This window comes from Equus caballus, chromosome 19, assembly GCF_041296265.1.
Source record: "Equus caballus isolate H_3958 breed thoroughbred chromosome 19, TB-T2T, whole genome shotgun sequence".
Lineage (NCBI taxonomy): Eukaryota > Metazoa > Chordata > Mammalia > Perissodactyla > Equidae > Equus > Equus caballus.
The window spans coordinates 60,942,224-60,962,236 of NC_091702.1; the positions used below are offsets into that span (position 1 = coordinate 60,942,224).

The 20,013-nt window shown below is 36.6% G+C and overlaps 1 protein-coding gene across 10 annotated transcripts in view; it reads left to right on the top strand.

The window, feature by feature from the left end:
• Positions 1-20,013, top strand: part of CBLB (Cbl proto-oncogene B) — a 194,880-nt gene that overhangs the window by 125,917 nt on the left and 48,950 nt on the right. For all 10 annotated transcript variants that reach the window (XM_023623831.2, XM_023623832.2, XM_023623833.2 and 7 more), the window contains one exon: positions 4,237-4,440. In XM_023623831.2, coding sequence (XP_023479599.2) covers positions 4,237-4,440 — 204 coding nt within the window. The remainder of the gene's footprint in view (positions 1-4,236; positions 4,441-20,013) is intronic.

Below are 20,013 nucleotides of genomic sequence, written 5' to 3' on the forward strand. Positions count from 1 at the left end.
CCTCAATTATCTTACTATGTTTCTTTGTTCCTGAGACTATTTTTATAGTAATTATACCAACTGGAATTTGCATAGCACTTTGGAAAGTTTTGAATTAATTTATCTCACTTTATGATGTCCCTTAAAATGTGCATTTCTCACTATACTTCTCACTATACTCTACAAATAAGATGAAATGGCTTATCCACTGTCAGGCAGCTGTAATTGTGGGTGTTGGATTGCAGTCCAGGTGTCCTGGTTCAGAACATCCATGCTCCTTTTCTGATTCACTTGCATGCCTTTAGGGGCATCCCATATTAACACTAGAAGAGTCTGGATTCCCCAGAGTCCTCTTCCCTTGCCCATCATAAAAGAGTACCACAGCCAAAGATCTCTCCCACTCTGGGTTGTTTAGTCTAAGATTATTATTAACTGTCCTTATTCATTCTTGTAACAAGAAGTTTTGAGTTTCTATGGGAAATTTTGTGCTCTGAAAATGCTTAGTATCGACCCAGTCTACTCTCAGTGTGTGTATGTATGTTTTATATTTATCTATCTATTTATTTATAATTATTCCATGTTTTAAAAAAAGATTTGTGGTCACTTCAAATCTACATGAAGAGCAAGATAATGTAAATTAAAAGTTACTGATACAGAAAACATACACAATACAAATATAAAATGCATTCCAAGCTGAGACTCATGGAGTCCTGTGTGTTCTCCAGGGCCCTCCATGTATATTGTATTTGTGGGAAGGCATGAAGCGATTGACCTTAAATCAAAATGTGTCCTCGAATAATTAATCATGCTGAGAGCAAATACATTGTACTATATGTAATGTTTATGTTTAAAGAATTAAAGTAAAGCATTTATTTAAGAGATACTATCCATCTGAACAATATTTAAACAAAGAATATGGCAGGTAACTGATGCATAATGGTGATAGTGATGAGATGATACTGATAATATTTATTTAGGTTTTTACACAGGGTTTTATTGAGGAATGGGAAATTTTTGGGGGAAGTCAAAAAATTTTTTTCTGTTTTTCTGTCAATTTATTCTCAGGTTACCTAAAGTTATATTTATAGTTAATATTAACTTACAGTTTTAATGGTTGGCTAATGAGTCTAAATTGTTTTATCATGTGCATATTACTTAGTTAACTTTTAGGTGAGTGTCGTACTCACTGGTAACTTCTGTATCCTTTGGTTTAGAAGTATTTCTGATTTGAGGAAGTGAAATCTACTGAGTCAATTAGAACGGATGGAGTCCAAAGTACTACTACTTAATATTCTCGGAATGTGACTTTTGGGGACTAGAAAAGGAGTTATTTATTGCTCTGTCTTCATTAACATATGCTCCTTGATCTTGCATTAAGTATATATTGACAGAAACATTATTTTAATTACTGAGGCACAATCTTGATGAGTTACATGTCTATCGAAGACATTCTTCTTGTGTATTCAGTCAACCATCTGACAGAAACTAGGGCAGAGTACCAAAGTGGCATTTGAGAATTTCTGGTTAAACTTAATTTGCATATAACAGTAGTCGCTTTACAGAGAAAGAGTGATGGGTGGGATCATATTAGAGTAAATACCATTAAGGAGACACATTCAGTGCAATCTGTGTTTGCGACTCAGAATGGATATACATTGCAGCTGGTTTTTGATCCAGTGAGTAATATAAACTCTCAACAAAGATACAGCTGAACAAAAATGTCTTTTGTAATATATGCTTATAACACAACTGCTCTAACACGCTTCGGTAATTTGTATAGCATTAACTTTCGGGTAGGAGAGAGAGAGAAAAACCTGAGTTCGGTTTTAGAGGAACTGTTTCCAGTCTCTTTCTTGTACCATCAAGATGCTATTATTGCCTTTCACCTGCTCCCCTTTCCAAACTCAATCTTTTCAGTTACCCTTTATCAGGAAGTAAATCACATCAACTGGAAGTCATCTGTAAGCAAAACAACGTGCAAGTTGACTCATGGAGGTTCTAAGAGAAGACTTTGTAGCTGAACACAGTGGCTTACACATTGTAGGCACTGCACTAAAAAATAATGTAACTTTACTGATTTAGATCAAGTGGATTGATTTTAAGTTATGATAATTGTAGTTAAGTCTTAAAAGACTTTCTATTTTTAGATACACAAACTAAAACATTTATGGGTGAATTTATGTAATGTGTAGGATGTGTTTCAAAATAGTCCAAGGATGGAGGGAGGAAGCGAAGGTATGAATGAAACAAATTGGCATCAGTTAATAATTGTTGAAGCTGGGTGATAGGTATGTAGAGATTCATTACACTTTTCTCTCTGCTTTTATATGTGTTTGAAATTTTCTGTAATTTTTGTTTAAATGTATGAAGGAATGAAGTGTCTACTTAGGCCTCCGAATGCTGCTTTCCATCTTTCATGCGTTAAAGACACTGGGAACATCAGCTCTTTCACATTCTGCTCTTATAAATTAGAACTATCTTTTTGATATTATTTTATGTAGATTTGTAAGAAAATTTTACTACAGGCACGCAACATGGATTCCTTTTAGCTTTTATAATAAGGAAATTTTACCTATAGGACAACGTATGTTGAATATGCACTTAAATTTAATGTTCTTGTTATTGAGAGATAGGAGAAAGGATTAACTTTCCTTAAATATTTACTCCTGTGCTAGAAAATATCAATGTGAGAACGTTTTCCAAAATAGAACAACTAACTCGCAGCTTTATTATCTATAAAATGATGAGCAAATAATATTTAAGTTGCCTTGAAGCCCACCAGACCCGTGTGTGGGGCAGTAAACACCAAACGTTCTTGTATTAGCCTGTCTGTGTTTCTAAACATCACCTTAGTTCAACTGTTTTACCATTCCAAGTTTCTTTCCCAAATTATGTCACAGTAGATGAATAAGGGAACATTGCAGTTTCTTTTCATTAACCGATTCAAAAAATGTTTGTTTTTCTTTTTTTTGACAATTTGTGTGGCAAAGGAGATGTTCAATTTATTAATCCAAGTGGTGCTTGGGAAAGAATAAACTGCTTACCACAGGATCTGCCACAGAGCAGATACTCAGTAATTGTGCAATGAGAGGAGAGGGAGCGTGTTGCTCCACCGCTCAGCAGGGTACCACTGTAGGGCAGGTAGATACCGATGGGTGCTGCAGTCCTGAGTCAAGTACTGAGAGATTTCTTTGAAGATTTTAGTTCTCTTGTATCCCTTGTCTCATGTCTACGGTGGTGCTAATTCATCTCATTTCTGCCTTAAAATGATTTATGATTTTTACTTTTTTTTTAAATAACGCATTACTAAAGTCAGGATATAACACAAAACCTGAAATATGGTGGAGAATATTATATAGTCTGTCTCTAGAAGGCAGCATTATCTGCATGGCAAGAAAACCATCTTGTCCTCTTTCCCTACCAACTGTGAATTCTTAATGCAGTTAGTTTTCAGAAATGGAATTGGGAAACTCTAAACAAAACCTTCAATAATTACCAGTAAATGAATTTCTGGCCCCAAAATATTTGCACATATCTTTTTGCACTGTCTAGTTTGAAAGCAAGCTGAGGGGCACAACTTAACATCTTAGTATTTTGTAATATATATAGTATTATATTCCAAATGAGCTGTGTCAGGATGACAGGCTCTCAGGACAGATGATGCTTTCTGAATATAAATTTACTTTCTTATTTTTTTCCCACTGATTGATTGTAAATCAAGATTTTAAAAGACCAAGGCAATTAAAATGGAAACGTTTAGCCACAGTTATTGGCACAGGAACTTTTCCAAAATGGATTTTGCAATAGATTGTTCTTAATGATTCTACTACTTTATTTATTATGGATTTTTATCAAAATGTCCTTTTTCTAGGATGTTTAATTAGCACTGCTGCCTTTTGGTGACGAGACATGATTCAATTTCTAGTTTTCTGTCAGACTCTAAAGTTTTGATACATTAAAATTGTAAGTGAGCCTTCAGGAAAATAAAGTTAGGTTCCTTTTCTTTGGAAAATGGAAATCTTTCTTTTTAAAAGAAATTTTTTTTCTTTGAAAATTTGAAATACTGAACATTTATCATATTTTCTGTTGGCTCTCTCTCCTACTCCACTCTGTCTTTGAGACCTATCTTCCCTCACCTCCGACCCCTCCCCTAAAACTTCTTTTTTTACTTTTCTTTATAGTTGTAGAACACTGGCCCCTCTGAGTACTGTATTATTTGAACAAAGACGAGTCACCACATGTTTTGTGTTTGTTCAGGAGTCAGATGGCCAGGGCTGCCCCTTCTGTCGCTGCGAAATAAAAGGAACAGAGCCCATCATTGTGGACCCCTTTGATCCGAGAGATGAAGGCTCCAGGTGCTGCAGCATCATTGACCCCTTTGGAATGCCAATGCTGGACTTGGATGACGACGATGACCGAGAGGAGTCCTTGATGATGAATCGGTTGGCAAATGTTCGAAAGGTAAAAATAGAAAATATAGGTTTAAATAGAGCAGTGTGTGGACATGAAATGAAATGCTGCTGTCACAAATGGAGTATAACTGAGTGGGTTTGGGTTTGGGAAAGAAAGATTCAGGAAGCAAAAGAAAGGTGAAAACATAAGTAATGTTGACAGGCTGATGAAATCATAGATGAGAAAGAACTAGACTCAACTCAGAGTACTCTCATTGGTTTGAAACTTCAAAGTGAGAGATGGTGAGAGCTTTTGTATAGAATTAGACATCGTCTAAGACTAGCCATAGCAGATCTGTGAAGAAAAATTTAAGAAAAGAAATTATTAAAATTGGAAGTGATGAAACTGATTAAAAATAGTCTTTGTTAAAGTCTAAAAGAAGTGTCTCATAGAGTTATTTTCTTATCAGGAATGCAGCCTACTAAGAGGTTACATAGATTTATTTTGTGTATTTATCATAGTCTGGGGTTTGCTCATCAATATTGCCAACTCGAAAAATTGACTTTGTCAGTTCACTGAGAATGGATACTGCTGCCCAGTTGGGGTTTACATAACCAAGTTCACAAGAGACTAGTCAATGAACAAGAATGCCAACTGAGTAATTTACGAACCAGAAATAGAATGATCAAGACAGCTGGATTCTTAGATACCAGGCTGTTCTCTGTACAGAAAGATACGTGAAGTTCAGATTACACCTGGAAGTTTTGTGCTCTCAGAACCAGAGAAATGACAGTGAGTGGTATGAAAGGGATGCAAGTACAGTATGAAGGTGCCGCCCTTCCTCCTGACTCATGGCAGACATGGCTAATCTATCACGGACTCATCCCTGCTGAGTTCAGACTTGGCCTACACAACCCTATGGAACCTCTACTGCCATTCATTAGAATTTGGCAGGTAACATGAACCCTCTTTGCCATCTAGGCGGAGTGATGATAATGTGTATTTGCCATGTGCTTCCCTCTGTGGTAGGGGAACACTTGATGCAGTGAACATATGAAACATTTCTTTGGGTTACCCCTTCTTTAGGGCTGCATCAAGTTTATCTCTTGGCATCCTGCATTTCCTATGTTCCAGTGTTCCATGCTCACCAAAGGTATACCACCCTTAGGATTTTTTATGTACAAATTTTTCACATGGAAATACGTTAACATCACCAACATGGCTACTTTCAAATTTTTCTTTGGTTTGGGATCATTTTTATTCTTCACCTCAGTGGTTTTTCATAAATGTCATAACTTAACTCTCAGAGAAACTGCTCTGGATTCCACCCTTTAATCCCAACAACTACATTTAGTCTTTAGTTTTGAATTGTGTGATCTTTGACCCAAGAGATAGGAGAAAGGAAATATTCTTCAGTGATCCTAAAGAATGAACAAGAAAAAAAATCAAAACAGGGAATTGAGACTTGATTTTAAGATGAACTCAATCAATAAACCAATATTAATATCTTCTATATGAGCAAAGGTTTTTCACGTATTTTATTTTGTTAACAATTTGGAGAGGGAAGTATTCTTTTCCTTATTTTTCAGATGAGGAAGTGAGGCTCAGACTAGTCAGCTGACTTTGCTGTATTAGTAGATTGTAGAGCCAGGATTCAAAGTTATGTTGTCTGGATAACAATACAGCAATATATCCACACCCCATATGCAGCTCTGTCACATGCAGAGTGACGAAATGATTTCTCCTAAGTCAGATTATGGAGTGTATCCCAGAATATTTATCATGTAGTATTATTAATTTTAATTAGTATTGGTAATAAAATAGTAACGTTTATGATTTTAGTGACCTGGCACTGTTCTAGGTTCTTAAATCCTTGATCTCATTTGATCATCTCACCAACCCAGTGGAGAAGCTACTATTATTGTCCTGTTTTATAAAAGAGGAAACTGAGGAAGAAAGAGGTGAAATAACTTGCCTAAGATCCCAGTACTAATCTTTACAGAACTGGTGCTTTATTCCAGGTCTTTGTAACTTCAGAAATCTAGTTGTGAGCCATCGTGCAATATTGCCCCTCTTGCCCTCTTTGGAATATGTCACACACATTGTACTTGATAGAGAGAGTGTAACTACCTGTCATCTGAAGGTCTTTTCAGTTCTGTAATATAATGTACATCATTTACACAACGTAACTCCCTATTTTTACCCAGAAGTTAAAAATAATGTGAATTGTGATCTGTTGGTATTAACCTATAAAAATATTTATGCCCTATACCTACCTAATGAGTCACCAGAAACCCAAGCAAATTCAATTAGGCTTTGCTAATTGGTATATAAGTGACTATTAAATCTGTTCTCCAATAGACTAACCATATGTGGCTATTTAAACGGAAATTTAAAACTTAATAAAATTTAAAAATTTTGTTCCTCAGTCACACTCAACATATTTTAAATGCTGAATAGCCACTTATGTCTGATGGCTACATATTGAACTGTATAGGCACAGAACATTTTCTATTGGTATTGAAATCTACTACAGATAGATAGAATAGAAGTGTCTGTTGGCCAGTAGGTACTTCTATTGGACAGAGCTTTATTAGATCATTCCTGTAGGTTCTTCTTGGAAGAAGCTAGGTCTTGGTGCAAAAGACCTTTGCTTTTAATAACCTAATGGTCTTAGTTTGGCCTGGATAGTTGATTGTAATCTAGCACTGGAATCAGCAAACTGTGGCCTGTTTTGGTTTGTTTGGTTGTCTGTGTGCCAAGAATGATTTTACATTTTAAATGGCTATATATTTAAATGATTTTATAAGTACTTACATAATTTCCTTGATTTTGCGTCTTGGCTTGCAAAGCCTAAAATATTTACTAGCTACCCCTTTAAGAAAAGGATTGCAATCTCTGGTCTAGGGCCCAGTAAGCATTTAAAGAATGTTTATTGAATGCATGGATAACAGGGAATGACAGAAAAGTATTTGAGAAACATACAACAGCTCAAATAGTTCATGTGACCTGGGTGATAATGTTTTCCAGCTAGGAAAAGGCATTTCAGTTTTCTTTACTAAATGGGTTTTCTTCTTTCAGTGATTCAAGTCAGGGGAGGGGAGTGGGGCCTTTAGAGTAGTTCTTCCAAGAACGTTGTGTTCCTTACTGCTTGGGGGAAAACGGCGTCTGCCCTCTGTGAGTTTGGGGAAACTTTCAGTTTCGGCCTGTTAGCCACACTTTACGTTGCAGCTGAGCCTCATTTCCGTAGTGCCACTGACCCTGAAAAGACTCTGCTAATGTGACATGGGCAGCAGATGCTCACAGGTGACTCTGACTTTCCCTGAGCTTTTCACCCACTCTCAAGACCGTACCTGTTTTCTTCTCTCTCCCACACTGGTGAGCTTTCTGTCGAGGGAACTGAAAGATTTTTACAGTTTTCTTTTCTTTAGTTGACCTGTAAGAGATAGGACTGGCGCACTCAGACCTAACTGTCCTGGAAGTCCCACTTCAGAGGCTTATTGGGCCATCAACAGGGTTGCCTAACGAAGCCTTCACCAGTTACTAGTATGTCTGTGCTTTCCTGTGGCAGTTAGGTATTGGGGAAATTGAAAGGACTTGTAATTGTTTGTTTTTAAGTTGCAAAATCGTATTTCCATTAAATGCCTTTATGTGCACTGAAGTGCCTCTGGTCAATTAAACAGATTGTGAACTTTGTAATATTTCATAAATCTCGGCCGCTTAATTGTCAGTAAAACCTAAATTTTAGTGTAGATAAAGCAAAACATCAGTTCTTTCTGAATAATTGGGAAAAATGTTGCTATGACATTATATTCTCGTAATACTTTATATTTACGTCTATTTCAGGAGTTAGACTCCATTGTTAATGTTTTATTTAAAGGACTATCTTCTCCATAGGATTATTAATTTTAAGTCCAGGGCCAATGTCATATTTATCTTTGTGTTTCCTGGCACCTAAATGCACTCAGTCAATATTTGTTAAATGAAATAATAAATGTACCTGCATGCTCACATATTCTCTGAGATCAATGACCTGATCTTATGCATCTTTTTATCTTTGTTCCAATCTGAGGACTGAATGAAAAAATATGTACAATACTTAAAATTATAGGTTTTGTCCAGTTCTGTCTTACAGGTGAGGTTATAAACAAATATCACATGGTCATTTGACATAATAGCTCTTCTGCCTGAATTTTCTTCCTCTCTATTTTTAAATCATTCCTTTGCCTCATTCATTCATTCATTTATTTGTTTTTAAAACATTTCATTCTCAACTCCAAGAGTGACTGTCAGTCATCATCCAACAGAATGATTCAATTTTCTTTATCTGCCATTTGAAATATTCATCTCATCTTTCTCCTCTTTTATGAGCAGGTTGATAACTGTATGGTGAAATCATTTCTGCCTGTCTTAAGCTTCTTGCATTCTTTAAACTAGTAGCGCTTCTATTGTAGCATAGAGGACTGAGTTGTTTGTATATCTGTTACCATGGAGATATCCTGCAGCTGGAGTGGATAAATAGTAGCATCTGGACATATAGAATATATTTCTGTTATTTCTTTTATAAGAAGTTAGGTATGTCTAATAATGCTAATCTTTATAAAAGCAAGTAGAACCAAAAAATCCGTAATACGGTGTATTGGTTGCCTTCTTGGATATAGGCTCTTTTATGATTTTGAATAGAGGTTTTAGATTTTGCTTGGAACTGTGCTGTTGGCTGAGTTCCCGAGCTGTCAGAATCTCTAGGATAACTGGATCTGATGTGAGCCTGGATGAAGTCTGGGGTGTGACTGGTACGGTCACATCCTTCTCTCTGACTTAAGTCAGATCAGAGCTAGCAAAAGGTGTTGCTAGTCAGAGTTTTGTTCATTTGGCCAAAGGTGTAATGGGAGTCTTAATAGTTCCTTAGCAGTTATGCTGATAGAACATATTATTCACCAAAGACATAAAATTAGAAACAGATAAAGATTTTCATACAAAGCAAAAATATTGACAGACTGACCTAGGATATGAACCGAAATTAATTCCTTTGGTCTCAAACATTATATTTTCTTAAAACAATATTCAAAATCTGCATGAATGGCCATATAAGAACAAAAACGGGTATGGCCAGAGGTCAAGGGACCTATTCTTCTTTTGTCTTTTTTGGTACATTCTCCTAATGTTGCTGTCACCAATTAAAATGCATATTGCTAATTGAAAACTTAACATGTCATCTGATTCTTGCTTTTCCTAATAAGAAGTGTGAAAAAAGGATCCATCATGTCCGTGATCCTGAGGAAAGAGTTCACGTGTACAGGTCACAGTGTTTTTAGGAGAGTGTTGCCTTTTTATTGTGACTTAGATTTCAGCCACAGGGCTAGAGTCCATGCTCGGACAGTAAGGACAAAAATTACAGCGAAAGTGAGATACAAAGATAAACGTAGACATTCACATCATAGAACATGGTTCTCAGCTACTCGCAGTTCTGCCTCTTGAGTGCTCAGAAATATGTAGGGACATTTTTGATTTTTACAGTGGCTGAGTGGTGGGAGAAACCACTGGCATTTAGTGGGCAGGGCCAGAAGTGGGAAACATCCTGCAGCCCATGGAACAGCCCCACCCAAGAAGAATGAATCCAATCACGATGCCAGTAGTCCTGACCTCTCCAGCTGTGCGTGGATGAGTCATTGATGACAGTAAACAATCCAAAGGTACAGGTTTCCTTGTTTGCCATTTAAATGCATTCTGTTTACTGATTTTCTTAAAGCTCTCCATGCAAAAGAGTAGCATTTTCTTTATTAGTATGTGATTAACAAGGGAAAATACTGCCTCCTCTGAGTGCTATATGATGTTATAGGGGACCCTGTAAACATTGTTACATATTCCTCAAGAGTGGTTGGAATGTGTAGTAGTTAGAGAAGCACAGAACTCTGCTTCTCAGTTTGGGGTCAGCCTCCTGTGTAGACTGGGAGCCTTGGAGGGCAGAGGCCGGCCTTCCTCTTCGTCCTTGGAGCCTTGCATGCTGCCTGACGCACAGTCTGCCTTTGAGAAAGATTTCTTTTTCCTGCATGATCACTGGTGACACTTGTTCTTCACTGCACTCAAGGAGAGCTGTGGTCCCTGGACTCCAGCTGCCTGAGTTCATGTTCAAGTTTTGCTACTTAGTATCTATGCGCCTTTTGTTGGGTTTTGTTTTTTTTTAAAGATTTTATTTTTTTCCTTTTTCTCCCCAAAGCCCCCCAGTACATAGTTGTATATTCTTCATTGTGGGTCCTTCTAGTTGTGGCACGTGGGATGCTGCCTCAGCGTGGTTTGATGAGCAGTGCCATGTCCGTGCCCAGGATTCGAACCAACAAAACACTGGGCCACCTGCAGCGGAGCATGTGAACTTAACCACTTGGCCACGGGGCCAGCCCCTTTTGTTGGTTTTCTTTAACTCCCTCTGCCTCAGTGACCTTGTCTCTGAAACCCTACCTCTTAGAGTTGAGAGTAAATGAATTAATATATGTGAAATCATTGGAACAGTGCTAGTACCTAGTGAATGTTAAGTATTAGTTGTTATTAACATTTTTTATATATAGTATTATTTAAGACTCTTGAAATACTGTTGTATTTCTGAGCATTAAATATCAGTATTTTTGAAATGTCTACGAAAGTTTTTTCTTTTGGCTACTGTTACCTATCATTCTTTGGGAAGAATTAGACAAAACTGTATTGGGTTGACAAGCACTTGGTTTGATTTCTTTAATGTGTTAATATCTACATAGTTATTTCATTGCCTAGTCACATTAAGTAATTTACTATCAAATCAATCTTTAGGTTTAAAACTCAGAGAAAATACACAGTTGCCAACATGTCAGCGGAAATGCTATTTTAGTGACTAAGTAAGTTAGATAAGCTTCTAACAGTCTTATTTTTGACATAAGTAAATGGAAATGATTAAGCATTCTCTAAAGAAGGATGAAGAACTACAGTACGTAGTAATTGCTTGTTGGTCAAACCAGCTGTACCTGGTATTTGGGGAGTGCTAGGGGTTTCACATGAGAGCATTTTTCAGTGACTGCAGTTGATTCCTTTAATTCCCAGAATGTTCTTGTTTCTCAGCCATTTTTATGGAAATATTTCTGAATTATATGTCACCCTTCCCTGACTTCTCAAAATTGCCTGTGCAGCTGAGTGAACCAAAGGGCATAAGAAGCCACGACAGTCCACATGACAGACTTCTTGAAGCTTACATTTCACAACAAGATTTAAGGGAAAGTTGCATAAAGAGAAAGGAACTGTAAATTTAAATTAAAATCACATATATATTTGGATCAGGATGCGAAATTCATATAAGTGTTTAAAGTGAAATATGAAACTTCAAAGAAACTTCAGGGTTATGGAGGCTAGTCACAAGCCAGGAGATTATGTCCTTCTCATAAAAGGTACTTCAAGAGGAAGCAGTATAATTCTGTGTAGTTAACAATGTTTAACTTTTTAATGGAGCGGTGCCTTGGGATTATTCCATCTGTGAGGCTGTTTGCACTTCTTTAAAGTCGACCCTATTGGCAATTTTATTGACCGCCTTCCTGTCAAACCTCAGGGAGAAGTCAGCTCTTACTCCCGTCAGTATTTCTCCAAGTATAAGTTTCTAACCGTTTTCCTGTTCTTCATTGCTTCTTGTTTGTAGTATCGAAAATTTCCAGAAGTTATTAGTGGAATGTAAACAATAATAATTACTTAAAATAGTGAACCTCATTTTATACACAGATCAAATATCCATGTTCTTAGTAAGGGAGCAAGGTGCCTGCATTCCGTTCCTACAGGGAGAGATGCAGCAGAATTTTTCCCCTCATTTAGAAGGCTTTTCTTTGGTTTGGTTGGTGGTTGTTTCATTTTGTTTTGTTTTTGTATTTTAAGACTTTTAGAACAGTTTAACGTACACAGCAAAATTGAAGGAAACACAGAGATTTCTCACGTACCCCAAGCCTCCCCCATTATCAACATCCCCAACCATAGTGGGACATTTGTTACAATTGATGAACCTATGTGGACACATCGTAATCACCCATAGTCTTTAGTTTACATTAGGGTTCACTTTTGGTATGGTACATTCTGTGGGTTTGAACAAATGTTTAGTGACATGTATCACCATTATACTATTATGCAGAGTATTTTCATTGCCCTAAAAATCCTCTGTTCCCCTCTCCCAACCCCTGGCAACCACTGATCTTTTTACTGTCTCCCTAGCTTTGCCTTTTCCAGAATGTCATGCAGTGGGACTCATATAGTATGTAGCCTTCTCAGATTGGCTTATTTCTCTTAGTAATATGCATTTAAGGTTCCTCCATGTCTTTCCATGGCTTGATAGCTCATTTAGTACTCATTTAGATAGCTTTTAGTACTGAATGATATTCCGTTGTCTGGATGTATCACAGTTTATTTATCCATTCACCTACTGGAAGACATCTCGTTTGCTTCCAAGTTTTGGGAATTAAGAATAAAGCAGTTATAAACATCTTTGTACAGGTTTTTGTGTAGACATAGTTTTCAACTCCTTTGGGTAAGTACAAAGGAGCCTGATTGCTGTATTGTGTGGTAAGAGTATGTTTAGTTTTGAAAGAAACTACCAAACTGTCTTCCAAACTGGCTGTACCATTTTTCATTCCCACCAGCAATGAATGAGAGTTCCTGTTGGTCCACATCTTTGTTAGCACTTGATGCTGTCAGTGTTGTGGATTTCGGCCCTTCAAAAAGGTGTACAGTAGGGTCCCCCTGTATCCACTGGGGATGTGTCCCAAGACCCCCGGTGGATGCCTGAAACCACAGATAGTACTGAACCCTATATACACTATGTTTTTCCCTATGCATACATACCTATGATAAAGTTTAATTTATAAATTAGGCACAGTCTGAGATTAAAAACAATAACTAATATAAAATAGAACAATTATAACAATATATTGTAATAAAAGTTATGAATGTAGTCTCTGTCTCTCTCAAAATATCTTATTATACTGTACTCACCCTTGTGATGATGGGAGATAATAAAATGCCTACGTGATGAGATGAAGGGAGGTGAATGACATAGGCTTGTGACACAGGGTTAGGCTATTATTGACCTTCTGATGATGTATCAGATATGTCAGAGGAGGAGCGTCTGCTCCCGGACCCCGCCTGACTGCAGGTAACTGAAACTCGGAAAGCGAAACCATGGAGGAGGGGCGCTACTATAGAGGGATCTCGTTGTTTGAATTTGCATTTTCCTGATGACATAGAACGTGCAGCATTTTTTCATATCCTTACTTGCTGTCTGTCTATCTTTGGTGAGGTGTCTGTTAAGGTCTTTGGCCCATTTTTTAATCTGATTGTTAGTTTTCTTATTGTTGAGTTTTAAGAGTTCTTTGTATATTTTACATAACAGTCGTTCATCAGATGTGTCTTTTCCAGATGTTTTCTTCTAGTCCATGGCTTGTCTTTTTAATTTCTTGATAGTTTCTTTTGCAGAGCAGAAGTTGGTAATTTTCATGAAGTCCAGCTTATCAATTCTTTCTTTCATGGGTCATGCCTTTGGTGATGTATCTAAAAAGTGATCAGCAGGGGCTGGCCCCGTGGCCGAGTGGTTGAGTTCGCGCGCTCCGCTGCACGCGGCCCAGTGTTTCGTTGGTTCGAATCCTGGGCGCAGACATGGCACTGCTCGTCGGACCACGCTGAGGCGGCGTCCCACATGCCACAACTAGAAGGACCCACAATGAAGAATATACAACTATGTACCGGGGGTCTATGGGGAGAAAAAGGAAAAAATAAAATCTTTAAAAAAAAAAAAAAAAGTGATCAGCAAACCCAAGATCATCTGTATTTCTTCTGTGTTATCTCCTAGGAGTTTTATAATTTTGCATTTTATATTTAGGTTTGTGGTCCATTCTGAGTTAATTTTCGGGAAGGCTGTAAGGTCTGTGTCTAGATTTCTTTTTTTTGAGTGTGGGTGTCCAGTTGTTTCAGCACCATTTGTTGAAAAGACTGTCTTTGCTCCATTGGACTGCCTTTGCTCCTTTGTCAGAGATCAGTTGACTATTTTTGTATGCATCTATTTCTGAGCTCTCTATTTTGTTCCTCTGATGTATTTAGCTATTTTCTTTTTTTTGCCAGTACCACTCAGTTTTATTACTGTAGCTTTGTAGTAGGTCTTGAAGTCAGGTGGTGTCAGTCCTTCAGCTTCGTTCTTCTCCTTCAATATTGTGTTGACTATTCCAGGTCTTTTGTCTTCGTATAAACTTTGGAATCCTTTTGAGGATATCCACAAAATAACTTGGTGGGATTTCGATTGGGATTGCATTGAATCTACAGATCAAGTTGGGAGGACTTTTCTTTTTCACTCTGAGTTTCTCCCTAAATTCCTGCAGATAAGGCTTCTGGAAGTGTGACTGTGGATAAGCAGGAAATGATTGTATTGTTCTTACACCACATTCCTCATATAAGCTTCTGTTTATTGTCTAAAGGGAACAAAGGCATAGGTACTCCAAAATAGATAATGTAAGTCACTTATACTGTAAATTACATATGGGTATATGTGTGTGTGTCTGTAATTGTTTTTGTAATAGATACCTTCTGAATAGTATCCTGTATAGGGTATTATTTTAGAGACTTTAGATTTTATATTCACAAGTTAATATGAGAAAAAAAGAACCAAGAGAATATTCACAAGGGAAATAAACTTAGAATATTATATTTTATGTGATAAAAGTTTTATCAGTATCTTTCATTAATTTTCATGCATTTAGAGCAAAATGTTGATCCTGTAAGAGTCCTTCTCATCATCCTTATATGTGCATCTACTTTGTGCAGGTATGAAAATTCATTAAGTGAAAATCTTGTTAGAAATAGTACAAAGTTGACTTTGATTATCTCTGGGATTGTCAGAACTCTCATCTTATTAGTAATTGGAGAGGTTTTCTCTTGTCTTGTTTTTAATAATAGCCTGGCTGGGTTTGAAGTTTCTTACCAAATGTTTTTCCATTTCCATAATAGTGGACCTTATTAAAGCTTTTATAAAATCACTCTTTAAAAGGTGTGGGTAAAATGAAGAGTGACTAAAATAGGACAAGTCCCCGATTATTATTGGTAATTGCTGAGCATGCTGAGATGGGCTTTTGACTACTTTACGTCTTGGGCCTTTTCTCTCAGGATTTTCTGTCAAAATTGCAAATTCATATTTCTGTATTCATTATGGTAGTCATTAGCATCCTATTCTAAGTACTAAAGAATTCTGTAAATTTTGTCAGAGAAATGAGGAATAGCATTTATTCATTTCATGAAGAAAAGGGCTGGGAAAAATTTTTGAATATGTAGACATAAAATAATGAAATATGGTCTTTAAACTTCGAGAGCACCAGGATTCCAGTTTGTTCAAGATGCGCTCGTCAGCTACCAGCATTAAAGAACTTGAGAGAAGTTGCTAGACAAGTCTGCTGGTATGATAATGATGTAGGCAGGAATTAAGGCGCCCAGCTTTTGTATTTTGAAAAGAGCTAAAACGAAAAAAGACAATTTTTTCTAAAGTTCTGAGAACAAGCATAATACTAGAAAAAAGTGAGAGTTACTGAAAATCAAAGTAAAGGAATGGAATTATATAAATCAGCTGTCCTGTAACTTGAAAGGATGGCTCCATTCTTCCAAACTCTTGCAGTTATCTCTATATAAATGATTCTTTTTAATATTGTTCAGTGAATTCTGTAACAGTTAGTTCTGTGTCCACATCCTACTTCCCATACTTTACTAATTAATTTTTCTGAAGCTTTCCATTTCTTTATCCTAACCTAACAGAGCGGACAGGTAAAGATGAAGGAGTGACAAAAGAAGGAATTCATTTAAGGCAATGGCAAAAAGGACATGATCCTTTTAAGAATCTCTGGATTAATATGCCTTTTTTATTATACTAATCAGATTTTATTTATTCATTAAGAGGTTAAAACCACAAGAGTGGAGGTGAAATCTCTACCATAAAATAATTAGAAAATGAATTAAATTGGGAAAAAAGAATTTACAGCAATTGTAACATAGAGGTTCACTATCCTAATATATAAAGAGCTCGTTGAAATCATTGAGGGGTAAATAAAAGAAAATGATAGATAATAAAACAGAAAAAGCCAATAATCCAAAGAAGAAATAATGCAAACAGTGTATTTTTTTTTTGCTAATTATTTGTCAAAAAACTTCAAATTTACACATCAACTTGGGCCGTTGAAATGCCAATCAAGTATCAAACAAAAAATCAAAACTAGAATTACTCTTATGCCTTTGAAGTTTGTACACTGGTAACCATCACACCTGACTAGTAGAGGAATAAATTGGTTTTACCATCTTGACAGCAAAAGGGTTTTAGAGATATTCATGAACTTTGACATAGTTATGAGTATATTATCCTATGCTCAAAAAATTCTATGATTTTTGTCCTTAAAAATTAAAGTATGTATGGTCAAAGACTTCTTTATATTGTTGCTTTCTAAAAGAGAAAAATTGGTAAATGTTCACAGCAAGGGAAGAGTTATGTAAATATTGATGTATCCATAAAATTCACCCTTTAAAATTATATTCATGAAGAATGTTTAATGGTGCTAAAGTTCTTTGGGTCTGATATTGACCAATATAGCGCAGATTAAAAATTGTGTATGTGGTTAGGAGCCATCACCAATGGCTGTGTAGATGTTCTCAAAACATCTTTATATTTTCCTATAATTCCAAAATTTTATTCAGTGAAATTGTGTTGTTAATAATGAGGAAAAAAGTGAAATGAAAACACCATTGAAAAGACACAAGGAGAGGCATGCCCACACCTGTGAAACTCATTTGCTGTGGTAAACACTTTGACAGCAGGCATCCCCTAAACTCATGGACCTACTTACACTCTTCAGCTCCTCTTCCTCGTATTATTTGTTCTCTCTATACTTAGACACTGTCTAGATCAAGATGAAAAAACAAAAATTGGTGTTAAATGCAATGTTAGATTTTTGTGCTAATGGTCAGAGTTAATTACAGCAAATAATCCAAGTGACATTTCTGTTTGGTTTTTGAATGCATTGTGAGACTTTAGTCTAATTATTTGTTTAAATATTTGATTTTGTTGCTCTTGCTTTTTTTGGGTCTGATAGTGAGACAGATTGTCTATGACAAAATAAGAAGGGTGGGAACCTTCAATAGAGTTAAAGATATCTCCAATAGAGTTATCTTTTGGGAGTGAAGATGAGCAAGCTCTGGAACTTTGGAGATGTAATAGGTGGCATTCTGTCCCTTCTATATCAAAATAGTCAGTGTTCCTAACTGTGTCATCCAAATAAAAATTAAATGCTCTATAGCAGCCTTTATTTTACCATACTTCATTTAATTATCTTAAGCCATAAAGTCTCCACAAAACGGATTAACCTTATTCTATAATCTGCAGGTAACAATATCAACAGGTGGTGATTTATACAAGACTACATGTCATTTTAAAGTTCTGGCTGAAACTTAAATATCATAGGGAATATGTGTATATGAAGTCAGACTACATGTTTAGTTATATGGTTATTAAAGAAAACATCCTTATTCTTTGTAATCAGTTGGCATTACAGTTTGATAGCCACACTTGTAATTCACGTATTCCAATCCAGTGTATCCCTATCAACAAAACACTCACCTGGTGTTATTCAGGATTTAAACATGTGCTTTCCTACTCTTCTACTCAAGATGTTTCATGTATATGTATTAAATCTGCGTTTCTGTACATAATGGACATTAGAGATTATGAGGCATGCTGGATAAATCAGTAAGAGGTGATTAAGTTAGCACAGTTCACAGTCTTAGAATTTAAACCTGAGCCAGAGGATGGGGTCCAGGTTTGTTTGTTGTTGTTTTTCCCCAACAACTCTCTTTGTCGCCTGTCAGAAGTAGAGAAAGATCAGTGGCCTGTGTGTTCCTCGGCTGGGGATTAGCTCTGTGGGAGAAGGCAGAGAAGAAGCCTGGGGGAAATGTCTGATTGTGGAATCTACGTGTGGAATAATATAAATGCATAGACTAAAGATGACTGGTCACATCCCTTTGTCACACCTCAGCTTTAAGATATGTTTTATACCTGATAACTATGGAAATTGTGATACTCTAGAAATCAAAGTCCTTTAAAAGGCTATTAAATATTTAAATATTATATGGAGACAGAGGTGTAGTTTATGCAAGAAATACTATCAATCTATGTTAAATCAATCTATTTTGCTTTTTATTTTCAGAAGGCAAAAATGGGCAAACTCTCTATTCTTAAAGTTAAGCTGATAATTTTTTTTTTTTTTTGAGGAAGATTAGCCCTGAGCTAACTGCTGCCAATCCTCCTCTTTTTGCGCTGAGAAAGACTGGCCCTGAGCTAACGTCTGTGCCCATCTTCCTCTACTTTATATGTGGAACGCCTACCACAGGATGGTGTGCCAAGCAGTGCCATGTCCGCACCCGGGATCTGAACCAGCGGACCCTGGGCCGCCAAAGCCTAACGTGCACACTTAACCACTGTGCTACCGGGCCGGCCCCTGAACTGATAAATTTTGATGTCATGAATTTTTTGGATGATGTTGTTTTGGCATTTTTGTTTTTTATTTGGTGAGGCCCTGAGCTAACGTCTGTTGCCAGTCTTCCTCTTTTTTTTTTTTTGCTTGAGAAAGATTGTCCCTGAACTATCATCTGTGCCAGTCTTCCTTCATTTTGTATGTGGGATGCCACCACAGCATGGCTTGATGAGCGGTGTGTATGTCCATGCCCAGGATTGGAACTTGTGAACCCCAGGCTGCTGAAGCAGAGCACGTGAACTTAACCACTACACCACCTGCCCAGCCCAGCTCCAGTGATTTTTTAATGTCTCATCTAAGAATTTAATTATGAGCTGGAGAGTAAAGCATTGTGTTAGGCTTCTTTCCACCTTAGACTTTCAAATAGGAAGGAAAGAAAAAGGGAGGCTATTCAAATAAATGAGAAGTGACCTCTTCATGTGACTGTCTGCTGACACCGTCTACTAAAAATGTTTCCAGATGTTCATAGTTAGCATTCAGTTTTATCAGCAATAAAAGTTAGTGTAAAGTTGCAATGCTCTAGTTGCAGAATAGTTGATAGAGAGCGCAAAAGGTTCAGCAAAAAATAATACAGTCTTAAATATCTTAAATAGAGTATTCTTAAATTATCTACTCTTACATGGGAATTTTACTGTATTTAGGAGAACTTGGGAAAGTGAAAAAGTTATGGTGAATTTAGTCCAAATAATCAATAAAGATAGTGTTTTTTGATGCTTCACATACTAACATATCCTCCATAAAATCCTTCTAACTAAGCCAACTTACAGATATTGTCGTGCTTCAAAATGAATTAGTTCTTCAGAAGGACAGTGTGGAATCACCTTGAGAACACAATATAAATTGTGCTAAGCAAGGTCTGCTTCCATTTACATTCACAAAGCTGCTCTTCTTCGTTCACAAAGTGTGTTCTTCTGGAAGTATCTAGAAGTTCAAGGTTATTGCTGCACCACACACATTAGTTTGGACGTCTGTCCTGAGGATTTTCAGTATACCCTTTCACTATCTAACAAGTCCTTCACTCATTTCGAATCAAATCCATTCCATTATTTGAACAAACTAAGAATTTAGTAATTGCTTAAATGGTAATAAGTAA